This window comes from Ruditapes philippinarum, unplaced genomic scaffold (assembly GCF_026571515.1).
Source record: "Ruditapes philippinarum isolate M1 unplaced genomic scaffold, ASM2657151v2 ctg2985_1_1_1_1, whole genome shotgun sequence".
NCBI classification, from domain to species: domain Eukaryota; kingdom Metazoa; phylum Mollusca; class Bivalvia; order Venerida; family Veneridae; genus Ruditapes; species Ruditapes philippinarum.
The window spans coordinates 137,917-164,050 of NW_026856852.1; the positions used below are offsets into that span (position 1 = coordinate 137,917).

A 26,134-nucleotide genomic window follows, 5' to 3' on the forward strand; every position below is an offset into this window, starting at 1 on the left:
GATAAATTCGTTGTATATGTGTATGTCTATTTTAATGGCGATTGAACAATAACTGATAATAACAATTGGTTAGGATAATATGTAATTAATGTAACTGCCTAAAATATAAATTAAAAAAAACCTGCCCCACTCTTTTTATACATAAATTGAACATAACCTATATTTCTGATTGATATGTTTTGATATTTGAGTGGGTCACGGTTACTGATTACTCGTGACGTGACGTGTTTTTATTAGGTTAAAAACAAATATGACAAAATGTAAAGTAATTTACGGTCACCATTTACTCTTTCACTTTAATCTTATTTTTTGTTGTCTGATATCAAATAACAACGAAACTAGTTTAAGATATACATAGCTTTTAATTGTAATATAAACATAACAAATCAACTTTCAAATAAAATTATTACAATAAATTTACAAATGAATATTGCGTTTTAAAGTAATGACTTCCAAATCCGTCTGAATGAATTATTTTGTTACTCATCATTGTTCATCGTATATTTAATATGTTCATGCAGGCAAACATGCAAACGTTTTATGTAGGGCCTTACTGGATTGCCTTACCTTAGCCATCTAAATATTTTCTGAAGGATTTGAGCTAGTTCTTTTAGTCTGAATACAAGTGCCTTCATTGGTATTGTTACAACTAGATAGCTTATTTAATCTAAGCAATTTAGTAAGTCATTTATACGATATTAATACATACTAGCCTACTCATTATATGGTGTTGCACCCAACACATAATACTAATGAAGTTCTTCTTAGTAAAAAAACTCGATTTATTTTAAGTACAAAAATGTAAAACAATTGCTTAAAAATGAACAGTTACTGCATGCGGATACTGTAACAGTTGCCAGGAAAGTGATATGAATATTGTGATTAAAATTAAAATCAAAAAGAAAACAATGAAGATTTGCACATGTAATTAACAAGTTGATGAGATTTTTATCATCAACAATTGATAAAGTATTTATGGATAAAATAGTACATGCCTTTCGCCTTTATTGATTTCTTGCTTTTTTATACAGTAATGTTGATACAAAATGATACATACGTACATAATGTACACAGCCATATTGATCAGGTATCAATTATGCCTTCTAAATTGCTCGATTGCTCTACGCATGTTTTATTAAATATTATCAAATTAACTAATACCACTATACTTCGAAACATGCGCATTATTTAATTAAATGAACAAAATTTTTGTACCTTTGACTACATGTATATATATTGATAAAGACACGAATCATTAAATTCCATTTCTGAAGGATATTTTCTAACTGCATCTTTGTGTGGTTATTTGTCTAAACTTTGACATCAATATCTGTAAGGACATAATTTACATCAGGCAGAGGTATATTATAAGTTTTTCCTTGCAGTACATTTCCTTGCTTTACAAGTGTCACTCTCTTTGTTCTGTCACTTACATGTACTTTACGTATGAATTCACATTGATGCATTTAATTCATATATGATGCATGGTTATTATCCTGTAAATTCAGAGGAAAATACATTAATCATTAATGCATTTTGTTATGACATGGATTCTCTATAAAGTGTATATATATATATAAATCCTCTTTAGTGTGAAAAGTCCACCCACATCACTTCAATCTATAAGTGTTTGAGTGATTCGAACCTTCGGTCGACTGTATGTCTTTCTAGCCGTCATAGTAGCAGACCTAGCTGAAAAATACACGAATCGTCAAGAATATGGTTGTAATCAGCTACATAAGCTCTAAACGGGTCCTGGTTTGCGCTTCAATCTGCTGAACTCCTTTTGATAAAGGCAAAGCTAAATATTTGCGCCCCGAAGAATTATGATCAATTCTTCCCATTACCATACCCAGTGCAATAACATGTCTTTTTTCAGGATCTTCTACACACATAACAGCCCCACTGTCGCCTTCGTTTGCAAAGTTTCCTGCACCTCCAGGATTAGTTGTAATGTCTTCGACTTGAATCAGTGGGCTCCTCAAACCATAATCATGCACAATAGGCATTGTAATTTCACCTACACCAGGTTTCGACACTGCTCCATTAATATGCACTGACTGTCCACTTCTACATATACCATCCTCCTCTTCTTCATTGTAGTCATGTAAAAAACCTTTTAATTTTTGCCCTTGTCTATCTTTAAATTTAATGGCTTCTTCATTGACTGGCTCATTCATAGTAGCTGCTGAAATATCTAAACCCCCATGAAAACGACCGTTTGTCCTTGGTATCATGGGACCGAGAATTTTGTTGTTACCGTTCTCAACATAATATACTTTGCTGCAATGTTCGGTAACATGTTTTGAAAGGAGACAATATTTTTTGTTTCCACCAGCTGCTTTGACAAAGCAGCCTAGTGTACCGCCTTTTACAAGCTGCGTGTTTTTTGTCTGTGATCTCAAAGAATAACGTGGTTCAAATCTTGCTTCAATCTTCGCTCCTGTGTGCATCATTCTTTCTATTTTCTCATTACAAGCTGATATTTCGTAGGGGAAAATGTCATACTTTCTAAGTACAGACCGGATTTTATTATCACGGATTGCTTCGTCCTCCAACCTTACTGGTTTAACCGCATATATGTAAAACGTTCGATAGCGATATCCCATTCTTTTGATTGTTGGACAAATTTTGAATAAATCATCTTTCATCTAAAATGATAAGTTAAACATCCTATAAACATATGGATACGACACTTTACGAGTAAAATGTAATAAACGGCACATTAAGAAGATTAGCTATGTAAATTAAATATTCCCTGTATTAACACCATGTATAAATCATGTTAAACATTAAACATAACATGAATGTATCTTTTATCTGAAATAAAAAAAAATCAAAAGATTACCTGTTCATCAATCTTTTTGCTATGTATTGGAACTTTAGGTCTCTCCAATTCGGGAACATTGCTCATTCCGTATACGGCTAGAATCGCTTCTAAGAGATACTCCGGATTTTCTTCTTGAGTTTGGTTACCTTTTGATTTTGTCTGCTCCAAGTCTTGTACTTTCCTCTTTTTATCTACAAAAAAATTAACGATTGTCTGAATTTTTATAATTTGAGAAGTAAAAAGAAAAGACGTGTCATTAATCTTTCAAAATACACACGTACTCTTGCATACGGTAAAGAAAAATGTCTTCCGCTTCATCATACTTTTCTTAACTATTGAAGTTTTTTTTTGTTGTTCGTAAGAGTACATTTTGAGGACATCTTTAAAAACATTTTCAAATATCATGTGTTGGTCAATCACCATTATAACAACCAGTTTATTGAAATATGTAGTCAATTAAAGTCAATTTGATAATGAAAAAATGAGCATAATGTCACTTTTACCAATGTAAAGTAGATATGTGCACGTCACCGTGTAAATATAATAGCCATTGTTAAAATCAATAAAACTATCGTAGTAAAATTGTAACAACAACATTAGTGCGGTTTACCTTTTTTAGAGATAGTTTCAGAAAGTTCTATTGATCTTTTACGAGATTGTCTTGTATTTGAATTTCTAAAAGTAGATCGTGTAGCTTCTTCAGATTCTGAACAACTGTTCAAACCGTCAGAATGACTGAAGCCGTTCATTTTTATACCAGGTATGATATGTGGTTGTGTACTTATTGATGTAGAAGTTGAATCCTTCTGAATTGCCTCCCTAGAGTTTGTGCCGCTAGTTATATCTACTTTTGTCTTAGCACGTGTACAAGTCGTAGCAAATATTGTTGAACCATTGCTGCAGTTGGTGGTTTTATCATTTGTGCACGAAGGTGAGATTCTATGTGTTTCTCTGATTTTACACTTGAGCTGGTTTAGTTCTGATAATTTGTCAGGTGGGTGACCGTTTCTTTGTATTGCTTGTTTCGTTATCTTCCTTATTGTTGATTCCTTCCTTTCAAAATCAATTTTGTGTACAGTCGTTTCTGTTGCATTGATTGAGATTTTTTGTTTGAACATTTCGTAACAGTGTTCACAGATTGGCTTCAATGGCGCCAATGTTATTCGTTCTAAAATATCATCGATATCGCTTGTCAGCTTTTCTTTTGTGGAAACCGCTATATGGATTTTACCTCGACAATTTCCTTCAACTTCTTTTTTCTCATCTTCATTTTTTGCCAACAATATAATATGATTTTTATTTTGCCTCAGACGCATAAACTCATTTTTATCATTACTGTTAACAATAAACACACAAGCAGACCCGATACTTTCTTCGACACTTTTTAAAAAGATATCAATATTGCTTGAATTGAATCTTCTTTCTTCATGAACACTTGAAAAGTTAGATGATCCTGAAATTAAATCATTAATTTCAGCAGGAAATTTATCATGACCTGTCCGCTTACACAAAATTACCGTTGCACATTTCTTTTCTTGCACATCTCTTCTTTCGTGGAGTAAATTGCTATATCTATTAAGTAGCTGTTTGTACTTTTCAGATGCATTGTCAAATCGCGGGAATCTTCCTTTATAAAATGTTAAAGAGATAAAGTCCATTTTATAATTTAAATTGAAACAGTTTTGCAAAGTTTTACACCGGTGTGTTTTTGAAGAGAATGTATTTTGATATTACCCTGTCTTTTCTCTGTATATCTGTATATATACACTTAAAGAATTTATGCGTCAATAGATCTATTGAATTTAAAGAATTTGACTTATGAAATAATTTTGAAATCTATTTTTATAATTTGTGCCCAGTGACAACAAAATCAGCTCTTCCCAGTTCATAACGCGCTATTTTCAATAATCTACTGCGTATAATCAATATTGTTTTCCAGGAAATTTTCCGGGAGGTAACGAAGATCAAACATGAAAAATCTATTAAAATTGCATTAATGTCTCTGTGTTACATAACAGTTGTAAGGCTTAGGACGTGGACACACAATAATGGCTACTTAGGTTTCAAATTGAAACACTCTTTTTAAATATGTAATTGGTGACACAAAAAGCAAGAATCCTAAAAAGATATTATTTCAACTCGTTTCAATAATGACAATAAATATGTTCGAATAATTTAATACTTAACAAAATGTATTATGTCATGGTTTCCGCTGTTTTCTCCTAAGCTATACTTAATAGGTTATAAAGTTTCCTTTTAAAAGGAAAGGCTTTCCCAGTTGTACCATCATCCCATCCCTTTAAAAATGATTTAAAAAATTAAAAAAAACAAACAAAAAAAACAACTCCTTAATCAACTCTTTATAATAAAGAAATAATTATAAAAAAAAAAAATAAAATGACCTTATATAACAGTAAAAAAACAAGGTACCTATGTTTTTACAGGTATAGAGGGTCGATTAATTATCACTATTTTTTAAATTATTTGTATATCATAAAGTATCATATTTAGTTTTGTTGTTTTTCTCGAGAAAAAAAATAGTTTCATTTTTAAAGGGGTAGGTAGGGTAACCCCAAGACTGGACGAGCACCTGTGCCCATTTGTGTCACCAGTGTTATGCATGATCATGCAAATTTGGACAAAAGAAGGCCCAGAAGTCCACTGATTATATCTGAACCGGAACATGCTGACGATAACAGTAACAACTTTTGTTTGTAAAAACGATTATTTTTGTTGTCAAAAACGATTTGAAATCTATTCTCTTTTGTGTAAAACTAATAAAGAAAATAATCAATCGTAAAAATACTAACATTGGCTCTCCCACGTGGAGGAAATAAAAGTATCTATCAATCATACTGAAGGGAAACAAGTGTGCACATTTCATTTCCACTTATTTTAGCAGAAAGAGTCATTTGTTTTGGCAGTTGCTAATTTCATTTAAATAGCAGCTTTATGACAAGTAAATGCACTAAAAGACTTCGTTACGCGGTACCAATTAATATGTATGTATCAACTATGTTACACCTAAAATATTTATGTACCGACAACACAGGATGCGCTATCTGTAGATCAGCACGTGGTAAGGTTAATGATATGCATGAGCTATTTTTAGATTACCGATCACCAAGACGTTATACTGTAGTTTTAACTCCATGTTAGAATTGCGTTTAAATATAAGACACAGTAGATCTAAATATAACTCGATCGCAAACAAATGTGATAGAGCTATGCAATTTTAACTTGTTCGCACTAATTCTCTGTGTGATTCGGTCACAATCTTTTGGTAAGTAGGACCGTCCTTTGGAGACGAAAAACTTTTACAGTAGCCATTCTCTATTGTATAAAACTAATAAAGACAAAAATAAATCATAAAAGAAACTAACTTTTGCGTCTTGAAAAAGAATTGAAACGGAACATTTTCATTAATAATTTATTTCTTCCTTCTACTTACGCTTTAAACCGATAAATCAAGTAAAAATAGAAATCCTATTTATAAAAACAAACTCGGATTACCGAAGTTACTAAAAATAGCTTAGATTTCCGTAATATTACTTCGTCTGATTCCGCAGTATGACGGAATCGCCCGCATTGTCACGATTGCAGCGGAAACCTAGGCTGGTTTCCCGTTCCATCATGCACTAACAAATGTAAGCAGGAAACCACCTAACCAGTACAACTAATCCAAAACAAATGGCTTGCAGCCGTGGCTGCAAGCCAATAAAGTTTCCTTTTAAAAGGAAAGGCTTGCTCAGTTGTGCCATCATCCCTTCCCTTTACAATTTTTTTTTGTTTCAATTTATTATAACAATTTTTTTGAATTACGGCATTTGTATATCATAAAGGGTTTATTTAGTTTTTTTCTCGAAAAAAAAAGTTTCACTTTTAAAGGGATAGGTAGGGTAAGCCCAAGACTGGACGAGCACCTGTGCCCATTTGTTTGAGCACCAGTGTTATGCGTGCAAATTTGGACCAAATAGGGACCAGAAGTCCACTGATTATAACTGAACGGGAACATGCTGACGATAACAGTAGCAACTTTTTTTGTAAAAACGAATATTTTTTTGTCAAAAACGATTCGAAATCTATTCTCTATTGTATAAAACTAATAAAGAAAATAATCAATCGTAAAAATACTAACATTGGCTCTCACGTGGAGATCAATCTATCATACCGAAGGGAAATAAGTGTGAACATTTCATTTCCACTTTTTTCGCAGAGAGAGTCATTCGTTTTGGCAGTTGCTAATTTCATTTATATAGCAGCTTTAGAGACAAGTAAATGCACTAAAAGACTTCGTGACGTGGTACCAATTAATAAGCATGTATCAACTATGTTACACCTAAAATATCTATGATCGACAACACAGGAGATCAGCACGTGGTAAGGTTAATGATATGCATGGGCTATTTTTAGATTACCTCACCAAGACGTTTAAACTCTGTCAGTAGATCTAAATATAACTTGATCATGCACTAATATTCTGCGTGATTCGGTCACGATCTTTTGGTAAGCAGGACCGCCCTTTGGAGACGGAATACTACTACAGTAACCATTCTCTATTGTATAAAACTAATAAAGACAAAAACCAATGATAAAAGAAACTAACTTTTGTGTCTTGAAAAAGAATTGAAACGGAATCAAGTAAAAATAGAAATCCTATTTATATAAACAAACTGGGATTACCGAAGTAACTAAAATAGCTTAGATTTCCGTAATATTTCTTCGTCTGATTCCGCAGTATGACGGAATCGCCCGAATCGTCACGATTGCAATCGGAACTACCTCGGCTGTTATCATTAATCCGAAGAGTGACGGAAAGGGCCGAAAAGTTGCGATTGGCATGATTGCAGCTGGTTTCCCGTTCAATCATGCACTAACTAATGTAAGCAGGAAACCACCTAACCGGAACAACTAATCCAAAACAAAAGCCAAAAAATAACTCTCTGAATGTTTATAAAGAATACACATTTGATTCAAGCACTATCAACCACACTTTACCGACACTGATTAAAAATTAAGAATCTGCATGTGTGCGTCGTAATCGCCAACTTTCTTTTCGCCCGACCTTTACTTGATTACGACCTTTTCCGCACTTAAGTAAGTGACAGTTGACTCGACTCGTAAATCATACAATAAGTGTTTTTATCACAAAACTTAGAAACAAGATTTTATTAGATGTCTCGATCAAACTCTAGTGCTATTTCTGTTTTTATAGCATTTGGTGTAATTCGTGTCATTACTGATATTTACATTTATTCAGATGTAGGTTAATATGTCCATATACATAAATCTTGTTAAGTAATGTGATTTTGTGAAATTAAATTAATAAAACATGCGGAGCAGGGTCTTTCAAATAGAAATTTGAAGGACCCTGTGCGGAGAGAACAAGGCGCAATTGATTTGTAATAAACATGGCTGTCTATCGTCTTAACTACAGAAAATATAAGAAACCCGAAAGACTATGCCCCGAGCTTCCGCTAATTAGCGTTTTTTGGCTCCGCGCCCCGCCGTTTTATTTCTTAAATCTCGCTCCGCCCCCCCCCCCCCCCGGGGCGAAGTTTTATATTTTAAACCTAGTCCCGCGCCCCCGCTAATCAGCGTGTTTTCGCTCCGCGCCCCGCCACTTTAGCTTGTTAATTCTCGACTTTTCGCGGATCGAAATGACGAATGACACAAATCAGCCACCATAGACAGCAACTGATAAAATATTCATTTGTAGACTGTCATGAAAATAGTCCGCTTATCTCATTTCTTTTACACTGAATGTCTGCAAAATGAAATTAGATATCTTTATTTCTTTAAATAGAACAATAATTGTGAGGTAATAAGTAAGATTTATTATTCAAGAGCTATTATTTGCCTTAGTTTTTGGCAAAAACAATTAAAATACAGACCCGACACAGTGACATTTTTTTAAATAAGCAACTATTTTTGTCCTAAATACAGTTAGCAAAAGCAAACAGTAACTTATTTTAATATATGTTTATACTGATATTACTTTTTAACTCAACAACACATTTAAAATCCCATAAAGATGGTTAATTCTTATTATTTGTTTACATGTTCAATTTTTCAGCTAAATTTGACCGAAATATTGTATTCGTTCAGTGTATTCATACTATTTTGACTGCTTCTTCGTGCTTCTGCAGATGTTTATGCACATAAATTAATCTATTTTATTATCTTTGTAGATAAGGTTAAATTTAGCCAAGTTCACTTTTTATAATAAATACGGTAGTTATTTCCCTTAAAGGCCAAACCAAATCTATTGTGGTGTTATGTGTTCATGTTTGTCTTGATTCCTTTTGTTATGAGTGATTGAACTGGTTTTGCAAGTTTAGTGATGGATGATTTGTTTTGGTATGCAAGTTATTTTTAGATGATTTGGTTCTGGGATATAATATTTTCTTGGTAACTGACCACTCCTTGTCTCGCTTTCGAAGTGTAAAGAGCTATAAAAGTATTTAACATTCAGTAATTTCTTTATAGAAATACTTGATTCTGATTTCTATTATTTCATTAGATCTCATCTATATAAAGCCTGGTATGTATATTTGTATATATTTATTTGTGAAATTGTTTTTATTGTAATTTGAATTGTTGTGTAATATTCTGTATTATGTATTTTGTGAAATGTATTTGTCTTGTATTATATTTGGTTGTAATGTGATGTCTTATACTTATATTATTTGTTACAGGTTTTATTCTTTATTGAATAAACATATATAAACATATCAAGGTGTTTATTGTTGGAAACCCCCCACTACAAATTGGCTCCCCGACGGGGAATTGAACCCCGGTCTCCCGCGTGACAGGCGGGGATACTCACCACTATACAAATTGGCTCCCCGACAAAGGACAGGAAGCAAACCAGGCGAGCTGTTTCTGGCAGAGGGGGAGAGCAGCGCTGACCGTGGCAGAACAGACCAGGCCAAGCAGCTGGATACTTCCCTATCCGCGGCTGTCAGCCCAGCAGTAGAAGAGATCGTCATTCTTTCATCTCATAGGTATACCTCCCACCCCCATTCCCCCGACCCATCATTTTTTTCATAGAGCTCTTTCGCGCCACAACGACAGAGATACATGTACATATATACATTGACTTTTATTTGTAAATAGACATCAGCTGGAAGTGCAATATCTAGGACGCGGAGGAATTTATACATTTGGAACTCTGAACTGTGATATTTTGTGATTTTTATTTTTGTGTTTGTGGAATTTTTATAATCATGTAAGTACATATTTTATTCTTGTGTATTTTTATTGTTTTTGGCGGTATTTTTCATTTTTTGTAAGGACTATTTTTCTTTGTTAACTTAGGTACTACTTTCGGCCCATATTCCAAATTTTGTGTGACCTGTTTCGGAAAATTTAATAACAAGGTAAATTTCTTTATATTTATACATATATTAAGTAGATTTTTGGTTTAATTCAGTTTCTTTTAAGGTAAATTTTTGATTCTCTCATTAAATAGGACTTGTCATTTGATTTATTTTATGTAAACACCGATAATGTAATTTTGTCACACAATTTCGCGATCTTTCATATTTTTCTTTAGGTAATTTCGGATAAACCATAAATTTCGGATAGTTAATACTATATACAAGAAACTCACTTCCATTTCGTTTATATTTTGATAAATCTTTTTGAAAATACTGCTGCTGTTTATTTGTTATGTGTTTGTAAATATCTTCGTGTATATTTTATTTTTGTGTATGTAAATACATGTAAATACTATTTGTCTTATTAATATACATTGATTTATTTTTTTAGTTATCTGGGTTGATACAATAAAATTAATAGTATAGATATATTTAAATAGATATTTAAGAAATCTTTAGGGTCTTTCAATTATTTGTTTACTTTGAAAAAGATATTTAGAAAAATTTAAGGATCTTGATAACTGTGTTTGTTTACTTTGTGTATTGAATATATATATTGCATTCTATTTCTAATCTTTCTATCTTTACTTCTCTACAAACTAACAAATTAACACCCAGAACCAATTCGCGTGAAAGTATTTTTTTGTTTGAAAGCGAGTGCTGTCGTGTGATTGATTCGGTTTATTTTGTTTTTGGCGTTGGTTTGATTGGTAAGTCATTTGGTTGGACGGCATAGTAGTGGCAAATCATATGGTAATTGGTAATTAGTAATTGATTAAGGGTATTAATTGTTGACATTTTTTTTGTTTTGGCTAAATAAATTCCTTTTTTTTTCCCAGACATTTTAATTTAACTGCCCATTTTTTTAAAGTATTTTACTGGTCATTCAAGTACTGGTTACATCCAGGAACTACAGTGTAATAATTATTCTATTTTTTTTGTGTGAATTGATAGGTAAGTACTGGTTACAACCAGGAAATATTTAATATATAAGTACTGGTATTTACCAGGAATTATTTGAGAGATATCTGCCCAAATATAACTGGTGTATTATATATGTTTGATTATTATTCTGTTTGAATATTGAAATATTTTAGTACTGGTTATCCCCAGGAACTTGTAATGTCCTAGTAACACTTGGTGTACTGACAACTCAGTACTGAACCGAATTATTTGGTATCAATTTTTGTTGACCAGTACTGGTTCAAACCAGGAATTTGTGAATTGAAGGTACTAATATTGGTACAGTTAGTACTTGGTAAAATAAATAGTTACCTTTTATTATTTTTTAAGGTGTATTAAATTAAACAATTCTGGTAAGAGTTATCAGGTAAACAAAAGCATTTATACTTGCTTTTCATATTGTTTGTGAATGCATCAATAAATTTGATTATTGAGTGTCATTTAAAATAAACTTATTGGTTTTTCGCCATAGGTTAAGTGTATTTCCCTGGTCTATTTTACCCCATATTTCCGCTTCAGTGTCTTATTCTTTGTACACTTATTTTTTTTATTTTCTGTTTATTTTATTTATTGACTTTATTGGGTCTGTCCACTCAATCCCAGGGTCTATTTTTTCCTCTCTCATTTTTTTTTGCATTTTTTTTGAAAGATGGAAGATTCAGAAGGTGAGAAGAAATATTCTTTTTCTGAGGAAGAGATGATTAATTTTTTGTCGTCAAAGTACCATATCTCTGTTAAGGATGGAACACCAGCAGCAGCCAAGACACCCTCTCATGGTTATGGTAGAGGTTTAAAGCCAACTTCCTTCAGTTTTTCTCCTTCTGTTCCCCCATCTGCACCTTCCCCAATTTTATCCCGTACTCCTAAGATTCCACCTTTTTCTGGAGATGACCCTACCCCTAAAGGTGAAATTTCTTATTATGAGTGGCACCATGAGGTACAGTGCCTTAAGAAAGATACATCTTTACTTGACTCCCAAGTTCGTCAAGCTGTGAGATCTTCTTTAAGGGGCACAGCTAGACGTTTGGTAGTTTCGTTAGGTGAATCTGTGTCCATAGACGATATTTTACATAAGTTGTCTGTGAATTATGCTGAACCGTCAAGGCAAGGTGTTACTATGAAGGAATTCTTCAATGCATCTCAGGGCGTTGATGAATCAGTAGCAGCCTATGGGTGTCGTTTAGAGTGCACTTTGCAGAGAGCTTTTGAGGGTGGTTCTGTACCGAAGTCTGCTAAGAATGAATTATTATGTGAAAAGTTATGGTCAGGTTTAAGGTCAGATTCTTTAAGAGCAAGCAGTAGACATAAGCTTGACTCTGCTTCTGACTATGATGATTTTTTAATGGAAATCCGTAGGATTGAGAAGGATACTATCCCGTCTGTCCAGCCCAGGTCTAAAATTTCTGTAAATTCGCAGGTGTCTAGTGAAATGGCTTCTATTTCCTATGTAGAAAAATCTATGAAGGACATGGAGCACCGTTTCACTGAACAAATGCGTGGTTTACAGTCTGGTGTTGATAGGAGATTTAATGCCATTTTACAGAAACTTGATAATCTCTCATTGCCTACACAACCTACTCATTTGCCTCAATGGAACACACCACCACCCCCAGTACAGACATACAGATATCAGACACCATCTCAAACAGCACCTAATAACACACCAGTCCGTAACACATCTTACAATACCAATCGCAGTTGGCGTGGCCGTAGTAAGGGTAATATAAATCAGCAGGGCATGTTGCTGGCGCAACAGGGATCTTCTGCGGTTTACCCAAACTAGGGTCCGCCTCTGTTGTTGGCCAATCAGAGGCGGTTATTGAGAAGCAATCACTTGTTAATAGAATTATTGGATGTTCCAATAAGGCCAATATTGTTATTTAATGGTATTTCAGCCATAGCTCTAGTTGATACTGGCTCAATGGTTTTCAACAGTATCAAACTCATTTTATTTGTCATTGTCAAATAGACCGCCACTGTTGAATTTGACAGATTTCAATATCAATTTAGACATTTCAGTTGCAAATGGGCAATCTTTAGATATTTTTAATGTACATTGAAGTTCCGATTGCTATACCGGAATTAAACTTCAGTTGCCTGTGCCTGTAATTAGTTGTCCCTGATACACATAACAACATATCTTGTCCTGTGATATTGGGTACCAATGTTATCAGGCTCTGTAAACTTTCATCCACTGATTCAAATTTGTCGCAAGTTTGGCAATCAGCATTTGACAGTTTAGTTTGTAAGCCTCACACAGTCAAATCTACCAATGACCATCCTATCACAGTTGCAACCGTATGAGTCTATTTCTGTTAATGGTCTTGTTAGAGGTGTCTCTAGTGATACTAAACTTGTGACTGAAAACCCTGATGCAGATGTTTTATATATATTGTTCGGCCACAAATAGTTTCAGTGTCCAATGAAAGCGGTTATGCAAAGGTGCCTGTACGCATCTGTAATCTGACTGCGAGGACATTGACTATTAAGGCCGAAATCTAACATTTGTGTGGTTAATGAAGTTACAGTGCTAGACAACCTTGCTTCTTCTCATTCTGTTTCTAAATGGTGTGAACCCTACCTCTTCAACAGCCAGATTTATCTTCTCTTGGTTTGAATATTGATACTGAGAATCTGTCCCCTCAGCAACTTCTGTGTGTTCGCCAAGTTTTAGGCATTGGAATCATGTATTTTTCCAAGGGATCAACTGATATTGGTTGTACTGATCTCACACCCATAGTATTGTTTTAAATAATGACACAGACCTTTCAAGCAGCCTTACAGGAAAATTCCCCCTGGAATGTATGAAAGAGGTGGAGGCAGCACCTTAGAGATATGCTTGATTGCGGTGCCATCAGGCCTAGTGACTCTCCTTTCTCTTCTAATGTTGTTCTTGTTCGGAAAAAAGGATGGTTCACACTTAGGTTCTGTATTGATTTTAGATTGCTTAACTCAAGAACAAGAAAAGATGCCTTTATGCTTCCTCGTTTTGACGACACTGTAGACCTTTTAGTGGGATCTAAATTTTTCCTTAAACTTGACTTACGCAGTGGTTACTGGCAAGTTGAGATGGAGGAAGATTCAAAGCTATACTGCTTTTTTCTGTTGGTAACCTTGGATTTTATGAATTCAGTAGGCTTGCCTTTGATTGGTTAATTCAGGTGCTACTTTTCAAAGAGTTATGGAACGTAGCCATGGGTGACCTTCTTTTGCGTGAACGTCTTGTTTTTTTTTTGTTGATGACATTTTGGTCTTTTCTGAAACTTTTGAGGAGCATATTGTTAGGCTTTGAACATGTTTTTCAACGTTTTATCTTCTCATGGTCTTAAACTTAAAAGGCTCTAAGTGTGAATTTTTCAAAACGTCCGTTTCTTATCATAGGGCATGTTATCTCTGAGAATGGTATTTCTACTGATCCTGAGAAAACTTCTGCCTGCTATTTCTTCTTGGCCAGTCCCTAAGCAACATTGCAGAATTAAGGACATTTCTTGGAACTGCAGGTTTTTTGATAGGAGATTTATTAAGGATTATTCAAAGTTGGCCAAACCCCTTAATGACTTACTTGAGGGTCATGGTAATTTCTTCCAAATCTAAGTCCATAGCGTTCTAGCAAAGACTGCTACATGGGTATGGGGTGAATGATGCAGAATCTTCTTTGATATTCTGAAGGAAAAACTTACTTCTCCTCCTGTTTTGCTTTTGCTGACTTTAGTAAACCCCTTTAAAAAAGTCCAATATCGACGCGAGTGGGTCTGGAATTAGGGGCCGTGTTACTTCAAGAGCAGGATGGCTCAGAGCATGTCATAGGTTATGCCAGCAGAGGTTTAAGACGTAGTGAACGTAATTACCCTGCTCATAAACTTGAATTTTTTAGCTTTTGAAATGGGCTGTCCTGTGATAAGTTTCACGACTAATCTTTATGGCAACAATTTCTTGTTTTATCTACTGACAACCAACCCTTTAACTTATGTCCTTTGTCTCCTGCTAGTTGGACGCGGACAGGTTCATCGTTGGATTGCTGCTTTGTCTGCCTATGATTTTGAAATCTATATAAGTCCAGGCATAAACAGAATCAAGATTGTGATGGGCTATCTCGCCGACCACAACTTTTCAGGCGACTGCTGTCAAGGCAGTGTGCTTTGCTGCTTCTGTCTTCTCTTTCTTCTGCTGAATGTTTGCTCAGGAGATGAGGTTCCCTCATATGGCCAATGAGGGAATCTTTTCCTTCTGAAGCTTGCAGTCAGACAGTGGGTTGGGCGGTAGAACAGTCTAAAGACACTGATATATCTTCTGTTCTTTCATTACGTTTCCTGGTTATCGTCGAGGGGCCGGAGTGAGATTCGAACAGACGGGGGGGTAAAATTCTTCTTTGTGCGACTAACGGATCTCTCGTTTTCTAGGGTCAAGAGGTGCAGGGTGTTTTAACATCTCTGAGATTAATTAGTGTTATCGTTCTGGATAGGGCCCTTACGCCACATCTTTCATTGAACCAACTGGATGGAGAAGAAGTTCTCATTTAAAAAGCTATATTACCTACATTCGTGTATGTAACTCATATATTCTACGCATAGGAATAATACTAAGAAGCTTTTAATGGTGTGTAATGACAATGTTACGGTTCCATCCACTCCCGGACGTAGATTTTAATGTTCTTGGTTAGCTGGTCACTCGTTTGATTTTAATTGGCTGGAATGGGAAGGCATCTTTTGGGGATTTAGAAAGACGAGAGAAGCAGTAACGATATAATTGAATAGTACGAATTTCAGGTGCAAAGAAGCTCGTGTTCATTTTCTCGCAGTAGACTAACCTCCGCCGCCTATACCCTGCTGGACGGGAGTATGGTGTCTCCAATAGCACAGACTTAGGACTCCAGGTGACAACTTGTGTGTATGGATTTTCTTTGAAGCTGGAGAAGATACAAGGAGGGCTATGAGGACGTCTGTAGGTACATATGACCAACAAGGGAAGGACTTCATATATTATAACATAGATACGCCAAAGGCTTTAGGTTCTCTTTGTCTTTCCGTACTGTTATGCAAAAGGCGATTACGTCACCGCCACTCTCGCTCCGTTGCCTTATATGACAGTGTTTCTATTGTGCACATTCTTGGGCTTACCCACGATTGGCAGCTGCACATACTGCACAGGGGGAGGAAATTTTGAAGTCGAGTCATCTTACGTGAACTTTGCAAAATTGCTAAGATCGTATTCGAATAGGACACAAGAGCCACCTCCTTTCTTCACCATATATGGAAATTCGTCCTCGAGCTACAGCTGCACGAATTTATATCGGATCCTTCTTGAGAATCGTTAGATAAGGTACAATGAGAGCTGGCAGAAGATACGCTAAAAATGGCTCAAAGTGGGAAAGCCAAGATCTTGGTTCTTCTCGTCGTTCCACGGATTTACTAGCGCTCGGCAAAAAGAGACTTATTCTAGGGTACAGGTTTTTTCTCCCGTGCACCTGGTCATATATGTTTGAATGGCATCTTAGCCCCGTCACTTTTCACCTATGTTGTGCTGAAGCTATCTTTGTTTACTACTTCTTCGTATTCTATATACTCTGAATACATACTTTCTTCCTATTCATAATTTAATCAGATATACTTTCGATATTTAGGGGCGGACAGCAACTTCAAATCTGATTATCCTAGTATGAAGTTTGGTGCATGTTCGCAGTACGCGGGCGTGCATCAACAAAACATAGAAGCACGCTAGAGCAGTAGGACGCTTAGGACCGCGAGATTACAAGATTGTGTATTAATGTAGGCTGATATTTTGGTTTTGTGGTCCGATCAGATATCTTCATAGGGGAACAAGAAGCTAGGCTAGAATTTGGTGGTGGTTAGAAGGATACCCCTTGTTTGATGTATATTTGGTGAACTTTATAATTCACAGCCAATTTCCTCGCACCAAAGCCACTGTATTATCTAAAAGGCACAACTTGAGTCCTTCGAAAAAGTGCTTGTAGAACCTTGCAAGGCAAAATAGTGGCTTTCTTACATTTTATTCTGCTTATCTCACCTGAAGAATTATACGATTTTTTAAGATCTTTACCTTCGCTTAGAAGGCATATAAAGAACTAACAAAAACTGAGCACTTCGTTATGCCTTTGAATCTGAACAGAAAGGAGTACTAATATGCTGCCTTTGCTCTTTGTCTAGACATCTTGCTGAATCACATTATCTGGCTGTATTGGGAGACATCATCACCACAAAGGAGACTTAATTTTCCCGCACGTTCTTCGGGCTCGGCTTGGGGATAAGGATGCGCCAATTATTAACTCGTGAAAGGTGGGATTAAACTTAATACGTGGCAAGCATATACATAGCTAAACAACTATGTGAGATTTGATAGTAACGTTTTCATATGCTCTCTCTCTCTTCTAAGAATATTTCCATATCACAGAATGATTCTCTTTTGCTGTGTCCAGGATTCACCACATCTGCGACGTACCTTACCTACCTTTGAATTGACGACATGTGTCCTTCACTTTTCATCTCAGCAAAGCTTGGGATCGTTACCGATTTTACTGGGAGATTACCCATGACGTAACGATAGTTAAGTCATCGTATGACTGCGGCTTTGGTGAACGATGTTTCGTGAATTACTCCTCGGTAATATAACTATTCTCCTAAGTTTACATAACCCTAGCGATGATTAAGATGAATTCCTAAGGTTTCTCTAACATATCGCTGTGATTTGTCTAGTTTATCTCAGTGAGCAGCTGGTCCAGTTACAGATCAACAGTAGAAGTCAGAAACCATTAGTCACTCCAGTGGAAGCTTAGTTTACCGAAATTGATCATCTCTTCCAGCAAGATATAACCTGCCCTCAGATAGATTAATTAAGGAACGTTCTTTCATGAGCACAAATTTTCACTAGCTCTTAACGGAGCCCTAGACGTGTAATTTTACATTTTACGCTGTTGTAATAGGTATACCAGAGAAGGAATGAAATGACGGGTATAACATTATTATGTACTAGCTATATATTGTACTCAAATTGGTTTTAAGGTGTGTAAATGTTTGATATGAGATCAAATCTTTCAATAAAAATTTTGTCTCATTTTCATAACAAATATAAAAAAAACAAGATAGTGTTCCATAATGGGCTATAGAAGAGAGGATATATTCCATACTAAATTGGACTATCTAGTTAATAACCCTTTTTTGAATAATGTTATATGGTCTTCAAAGTGATCTTTTGAAATTTCAAACCATCTCATAAGGGCAGCTCGTACTCTTGAAATTATTTTTTATCATTAATTAATCTCAAGTTACCCTATATATAAAATAGAATAATAATAGCGAGGTGAGGCAGGTAATATATGAAATCTTCCTTCCTCTAACTAATATTAATATCTATCAATCTTTAGACCTAGGTACGTCATATCGAATACTGACTGAACAGTTGATGTACAATTGTCATTTTGTATGATTTGAATTATATATAATCTTATTGTTAAGTGGATAATTCTTTTCATAATCTCAAGGTTTCATGGTACATAATTCGGTTTGCAGTCAACTGCCGGTGTCATATATACTTAACGAGGGAGAGTGTGTAGATATAAAAGTTCATAATTTATGCCTCATCTTGTTCTTGGGAGTCATCTTTTTTAGCAATCTAATAAAATTACGCAAAGATTGTCAGGTTATATTCCTCACGTTGAACCGAGCTTGGCATACCAAATTCTACTCTCCGTGGTGTAATGAATGTCAAACACATTAGGTTATGAGTCTTAGGTATAACCTTTTGTTAACGTGGAAGACTGAATGTGAACTGCGTCTGTTGCAGTTTGGGTCAGACGGCATGACTGGAATAGCTTATGAGTATGCTCAAGTAAGGTAGACTTTTTTAGATGATTTGGCCTCTCTTTGCAGTATACTTCATTTTAATACTTCTCTCATTGGGGACTATGCTCTATCCTCCTTGTCTCAGCGGTCTTCTGCAAGTTGTAAAGAGGTATAGTCATTAAAATGTTATTAAATAAACAATCATCTCAGTGGTCAATGTTGTCGTTTAGAGATCAGATTAACATTAGATCTCTGATCATCTATTATTTCAATTAGATTGATCCACTTCATAGTGAATATTACCTATGAATCACAAGCTGAGTATGTTATGAGCCTAAATTATATGTTGCTCAGAACACATTCTCTATGAAGTTGTGAATTGGTTTGAAGTTATTGTGAAGGATATGCAGTTGTTGATGTATATCATCCTGTATTGATAGTTCAAATATTCTAATGCGTGAACATAAGGTGAAATGTAATGTAGTTGATATTTATAACTTTGGTTGTAATGTGATTGTCTTATACTTATATTATTTGTTACAGGTTTTATTCTTTATTGAATAAACATATATAAACATATCAAGGTGTTTATTGTTGGAAACCCCCCACTACATCTTATTCATAAAAAAGATTTATTTAGTGTATTCAATTCTTAAATTTGTTTGTTGCCATGTGATACAAGACAGGCGGAATAAACTAACGTTTGGTCCAGTATAATATAAGTAATGTAACATTAAAAGAGCGGCCCTCTGTACAGCAGTAAACTCTTAACAACAATATCGTGTCTTCCAAATAATATTTTACTTCTCTCTTACTATCATGTCTCCATTGTAGATGGCCATTGCTCCTCAGAGGTTGTACTGTATTTTCAAATTTTGCAGTGGTTACGTGGCTTGTCTCAAATATAGATTCTTTCCATGAATAGGTTAAACCTTCATAGAAAAGTATAATCAATTGATCAATAGAAATATATATACGAGTACAATATAGTATATATATAAACAGTTACAGAGTAATAAAATAGATTCATTAAAGTGTTACCATTTTTTGTACTTTAAAATGCCACGATCTTTTTTTCAAAACAGAGAAAAATAGTTGTCAAATCAAATATGATAAACAAGATCAACAAGGAAAGGTGGCGTTCAATGAACGCAACCCCCACATGACCCAGCAACAAGAACCAATGGCAAGGAGCCCAGGGGGACCCCAAACAAAAACAGGACAGGGCAAAGACAGAGCACGGACAGGTTAATCATTAAATGATAATTAATTTGTAATTGATTAGGAATTCAAAGAAAATAAAAATAGGCCCACAAAGGGGAAGGGGACAGGAGACCGGGGGAGGGGTGGGGAGTAATCAAAGAAATAAAAACTAGAGGCAATGGGGAAGATACTTACCGTAGACGAGAAAACAACAAGGGACACAAGCAAAAGTGTCACCAAAACAGTATGAAACAACATAAGACATACATCTGAGGAACACAGTGGGGCGCCGCCTTGGAAACGGTCAGCAGCATAATAATGACTGCTGGGGAGTTTTAAACCGGTTAATGGTGCACCAAACCTCGCTCTTAGCCCCACCATGTTCCTATAAACGAGACAGTGTAAATAAAATGAATCCCCGCCAAGTGAAATTCTAACAGTTGTCATGGTTACAAAAGGTTAAATAAGTAAAACACTAAAATGATCATGTAGAAACATATAAAAGTAAACCCAATGACCATAACAAAAGTACTCAATGTCCTAAAGGAAGACAGAGCAACAAGAAAATCACCTACAAGGGCCCGACGAAGCAAGGCAGAAGACGAACATTAAGACAATTCAGTCCCAAAGGGCTTTTACGAACTATCCATCATAGAGTCTCCCACTTGGTCCGTCAGATGCAATCAAAAGAGGAAAGCGTAGTGTCCAACTGTAAAAGGGTTGAACACTAAGCATGCAGTATGTCTTAAATAGTAGGGTCATAACCTCTTTTAATAAAACGTTTAATGATTTTGGTAAAAACAGCCGAAAAATTACCATGACCCAAAATCTTACGAAGTTTATAAATAACATCGCCATAAAAACCAGGCTGGCTAATCCCTTGTCGCAGAAGAGTTTTTAAATCACTATTGAATTTGGAAATTAAATCAAAGTTACGATTGTAAAATTTAGTAAAATATTTCCGTAATTTATGATAGCGGTAGCCCTGTTTTAGAAGCTTGCTGGTAATAAAAATATTCCGCTCGTTGAAATCCTTTACGTTGCTACAAGCTCTAGCGAATCTAATTAACTGGGAAACATAAACCCCGTAAGATGTTGCATGGGGTACGTCTCCATCTAAATGTGGATAATTAACTATACAAAAGTCAAGTTGATTTATTTTACAAAGACTTGATATTTACGTTGTTTGAGGTATAGTGTAAATATCATGTTTTTAAACCAAAGGTTTGTTTATTCTGTTGTTTTTTTCCCATGTATTTCAATAAAGCGTATTTCTGTTTAAACTTGTTTACGCGTTGGACAGAAGACCATGTCACACTAATATTTAAAGTTAATTGGGCAAGCACTTGCAAAATATGTTGGTTTTAATATTCAGGGGCGAAATAAGGCGGGGGTCTATGATCCAAGTGTACGTGCATATAGTCTGATTTTATTAACCTGATTGTTTTATACCACAGGCACGAGTATCGGACCTGGGAAGAAAAAATATGACCAGATTGATAAAAAAACCTGTGTTCATCTTAAAAGTGTCAAAAAAACAACAACAAAAATGTAAATAATGACCCCCTTTAAAATATACTTTAAGTTAAGAGACCTGGGAAGAAAAAATATGACCAGATTGATAAAAAAAACCTGTGTTCATCTTAAAAGTGTCAAAAAAACAACAAAAAAATGTAAATAATGACCCCCTTTAAAAATATACTATAAGTTAAGAGAAGGCCGGAAACTCCAGATTCGAGCCTACGAGCAAGGGATTCATTTCCCGGGCCGTTGTGAAAACAATTGGCCAGACAATTAAAAAAAACTTTTATCACTATTTCACGTTTATATTAAGCTTCAAAATGAGACCAACCCTAAGTATCTAGCCCTTCCCGTTCATGAAATATCTATCAGGAAACGAGCGACTTCGTGCTAAAAATCCTTGGTAGACAGAATTGCGGCACAACAATTCGGTACGTAAACATAGACTAATACATGTATGTCAGCTGACTACGGGTCAAAATTACTTGAATTTACTAAATAATATTACTAAATACATTAAGTTGGACCACTCACAACCGTCAGTAGCATCTAATACACACGAGATTCGAGTTTCAAACATTTACACGGTCTTTCAATCGCTTTCTACGCCATTAGGCATCTTGTGTGAAACGTTGCGGTTTTCGTTGCTATTGGCCAATCAGAAGACTCGTTACAAAATATCGAATACTGATTGACAATGGCGTAGAAAGTAATCTAAAGACCGTGGAAAGGTTTGAAATTCGAATTTTGCGTGTATCAGATGCTACTGACGGTTGTGAGTGGTCCAACTTAATGTATTTAGTAATATTATTTAGTAAATTCAAGTGATTTTGACCCATACTCAGCTGACATACATGTATTAGTCTATGTTTACGTATCGAATTGCTGTGCCGCAATTCTGTCTACCAAGGATTTTTAGCACGAATTCGCTCGTTTCCTGATAGATATTTCATGAACGGGAAGGGCTAGAGACTTGGGGTTGGTCTCATTTTGAAGCTTCATATAAACGTAAAATAGTGATAAAAGTTTTTTTTAATTGTCTGGCCAATTGTTTTCACAACGGCCCGGGAAATGAATCCCTTGCTCGTAGGCTCGAATCTGGAGTTTCCGGCCTTCTCTTAACTTAAAGTATATATTAAAGGGGGTCATTATTTACATTTTTTTGTTGTTTTTTTGACACTTTTAAGATGAACACAGGTTTTTTTTATCAATCTGGTCATATTTTTTCTTCCCAGGTCCGATACTCGTGCCTGTGTTTTATACCTACTCTTTATTTCTTCAGTATATTTAATGGAAATTGCCGGATGCTTGCAAAATTAGAAATAACATTTTGTTTCGTTTTGTTTAGTGCTTTACGGCATTGAATTGACATTTATTGATTTAATCCGAATACATCTTAAATATTATTTTTTAATTAATCGGTGTTATTTAAAAATAGTAAAAGACTTTACCAAAATAAGTGCGAAACAGAAAACAAAGCGAAAAAAAAACAAAACAACCATAGTTTCAATTATGTTGAAATGTTATAAATAAGGAAAAAACATTGCGCGTAATTATTTCATTGACACAAATTAAATTAAATTAAATCACATCTTACTGTGTACATCTCACGGAACTTGAAGATTAATATTTTGTGTGCATTGACAGTATTATAAGTATGCAAATGACAGGTTAATACAACCAAACAATAATAACGGTATACACCGATATTAAAGTAAATTGTTGTACTGTACATGTGACACAAATAGGAAAAAAATTGTGCGTAGGAAAAAGAATAATGTTGTTGGGAGAACGGTCCGCTTTTCATAGATATTATTAAAACATTTTATAGCTCTTGAATAGTTTATTAATTACTCTGTAGGTGTCTTATTTCTATTGATAAAGTTCAAGAAAGGTTGATATCTAATATTTTCGCAGACACTCTTGAGAAATGAGATAAGCGGAAGTAACATACTACAAAGAAATATCAATATATCAAATGAAACATAAAGTAAATGGACTAACGTACGATTATATTTAAAGTGACATTATGTTAATGTATTTTTATTTATACTGAGAAATCGTTACACCGCTTCCGTGGTCGAGGGGTTAGACTTATAATCCAGTTACCCCTCTGGCGTGGGTTCGATCCCCGGGAAATGCTTTGGTAGTTTAGGACGGAGGAAGGTAATCTAGTACATGTACTGGTGTAACTCTCCAGGAACGATGGTTAGGAAACTACCCGCCTTTATGACTGAAATACTGTTGGGAAAAGGCGTAAAATGAAAAAACAAACAAAAAATTTTAAACTCTGAAAGTGGAACACACTTTGAGTAGATCCGAATATAAATAGGAAATATCGTGCACACTTCTTCATTATTGTCGATTTACCGTTGTGACTAACAGCCAGTAGAACCTAAATTGCCCACCCTCCGCCACACCCCTGTTGCAAGTCTTAGATCGTTCATGTTTCATGCGCTTGAGTTATAGCTTTTGAATATATCTGGTTTCTACTTGTTTTTGTACAGATAACTGTTGTTGTGTCATATGTTTTTTATTTAACAGTGCCAGACTTGCTTTCTTTAGTATAATTTTGCAGGAAAATTGAAGAAAATATTAAAGAGTCTCCCAATGAGTTTTGACTAACTATAGTCAAAGACCACGCACCACGTGATTCTCAAAGTTGAAGTGTTGACATACAAGAAATGGTGATTGGAACTTTGACACCATGTACTGAATCATCTTGTAACAAATAAACAGAATCATGTGTTATGACATTACGTGTGACAATGGCGTTTAAGTTTTACTTAGTCGAATAATGTGTATTTAGTCACTCGTTATGTGTGGTTATTAACTTTTTTTTTTTCAAAGTAAAATTTTTTAAAAATATTCTAAATCGCTCTAGCTGGCGGCGAACAGGCGTAGTTTTCATTCCACAAGTAATGTAAACATTTTTATGGTTTTAATTGCCAAACCATTTTTTTTTTGTTCTTGACCTTGTTCTTGTTCTTAATATTCACATCTTTCAAATATAGTGTTACTGTGCTTAGTCCCTGTGGTAGAATGTTGGTATACTGTGTTATGTTGATGGCCGTGATAAGTAATAGTAGACTCGGCCTAGGTTCGGGTCACTAGGTATCGCCCTTTGTGTTCTGGTAAGACCTAGTTTGTAAGTGGGCATCAAGTTAAATTTAAAGTTATCTTACTGGATACGATTTTAAGGCTGCGGTTGCGGATCTTTGCTCCCACGGAGAGTTCTTGGTCGGAGAGTTTTACTAAACGCTCACCCTTCCGGATGCTTTTCATGGGCGGGGATTTGTAATCGAGTGACCAGTTGGACTCTGAGATGATTCAAGTTTTTGTTAATGATGTCAGCAACAGGAAAATACGCTGGCTACTAAGTTAAGTTTACCATAGTGGTTAATTTTACTTGCTGCGCCTGGTCGCTTTCCGGCTCATTTATATAGGTCTTGGTCGGAGCATCATTGGAGCACCCTTCCTTGACTTGAGCGGCCATAACATTGCGTGCGGCGTGGTTGTCGCGGATGTAAATTGTGCTTGGTTTAAAATTCGAAAGGATTGGCTTAAATCCAAGCTGACATTGCGACAAACGCGCCCACGACAAACGCGACCCAATTTGGTGCCGCGCTAGAGAAAACGAGACGCACAATGCCGTTTTGCGCTTTGTCGTGTTATCGCTAACGAAGGATGAAAAACGACAAACCGACAACGCGCCCTTTTGGCGCTCTGTCATGTTGTCGCTAGCGCCAACTAGACACGCAAAAGCGTACCAAATCAGCTACCATAGAATAATGCTAGGCACTTTCTTTTTCATTGACCAATTATATGTATTCTTTCTATGCACCCTGTATGGCCTCAAACCTAAGCATATTTTTGGCATTGATTATTTCTGTTTTAACCAAAAATAATAATTGATTTTTAAAAGCCTCAGGGCTTGGCAATTCGGACTTCATTTTACATTTGTAAATATACTGTTTTAATAATAATAATAATAATAATAATAATAATATTTTCCCAGGGACTGTGAAACGGGAACAACCGAAAATGACAGATTGCTCTGAAAAATGAAGATATACTTGGAATTTTGTTTGTTTACCAAACCTGCACGTCCCTGGCGAATGCGATGACAATATCACATTCCTAAAATAAATGTTTTATTTTTTCTGGGTTGGCATTACAAAATGAACAGTTGTCGTTGTCACTAACATTAATCTGTTTCAGTAATACATTAGTACCTAAAATACGATGCGTTATACTATATTGAAGCCATAAAAGTTTTGGATCCTTAGTTACTTTAAAGGGTAGAGAGTAGATACTTCTCCATTTGAATATTAGAAAAATCATTTTGCCATTTTATTTCGGATTTTCCCCGACGATTATTATTGAACAGCACATCGTATATTGCGCAACATCCTTTGCGAGTTTTGTTAAGTATTTGG

At 35.2% G+C, this 26,134-nt stretch overlaps 1 protein-coding gene and 1 long non-coding RNA gene across 2 annotated transcripts; one reads left to right on the plus strand and one right to left on the minus strand.

The window, feature by feature from the left end:
- Positions 1–342: 342 nt before the first annotated feature.
- LOC132747916 (uncharacterized) lies at positions 343–4,579 on the minus strand. Its single transcript, XM_060737446.1, has 3 exons — positions 3,441–4,579; positions 2,849–3,021; positions 343–2,651 (listed from the first exon to the last, which is right to left on the minus strand). The coding sequence occupies exons 1-3, from the start codon at positions 4,486–4,488 to the stop codon at positions 1,734–1,736; spliced, it is 2,139 nt and encodes a 712-aa protein (XP_060593429.1). The 5' UTR covers positions 4,489–4,579; the 3' UTR covers positions 343–1,733.
- Positions 4,580–9,114: 4,535 nt separating this feature from the next.
- LOC132747908 (uncharacterized) lies at positions 9,115–9,564 on the plus strand. The gene is made up of 2 exons (XR_009628176.1): positions 9,115–9,374; positions 9,529–9,564. It is a non-coding gene; the product is annotated as an uncharacterized LOC132747908 (long non-coding RNA).
- The last annotated feature ends 16,570 nt before the right edge of the window (positions 9,565–26,134 follow it).

Excerpts from the sequence above, each read along its gene's own strand:
- LOC132747916 (XM_060737446.1), bottom strand. The coding sequence starts at position 4,488 with ATGGACTTTATCTCTTTAACATTTTATAAAGGAAGATTCCCGCGATTT. Across the intron at positions 3,022-3,440 it reads TGAAACTATCTCTAAAAAAG|ATAAAAAGAGGAAAGTACAA; the intron begins GTAAACCGCACT and ends ATTTTTTTGTAG. Across the intron at positions 2,652-2,848 it reads GCAAAAAGATTGATGAACAG|ATGAAAGATGATTTATTCAA; the intron begins GTAATCTTTTGA and ends TTATCATTTTAG.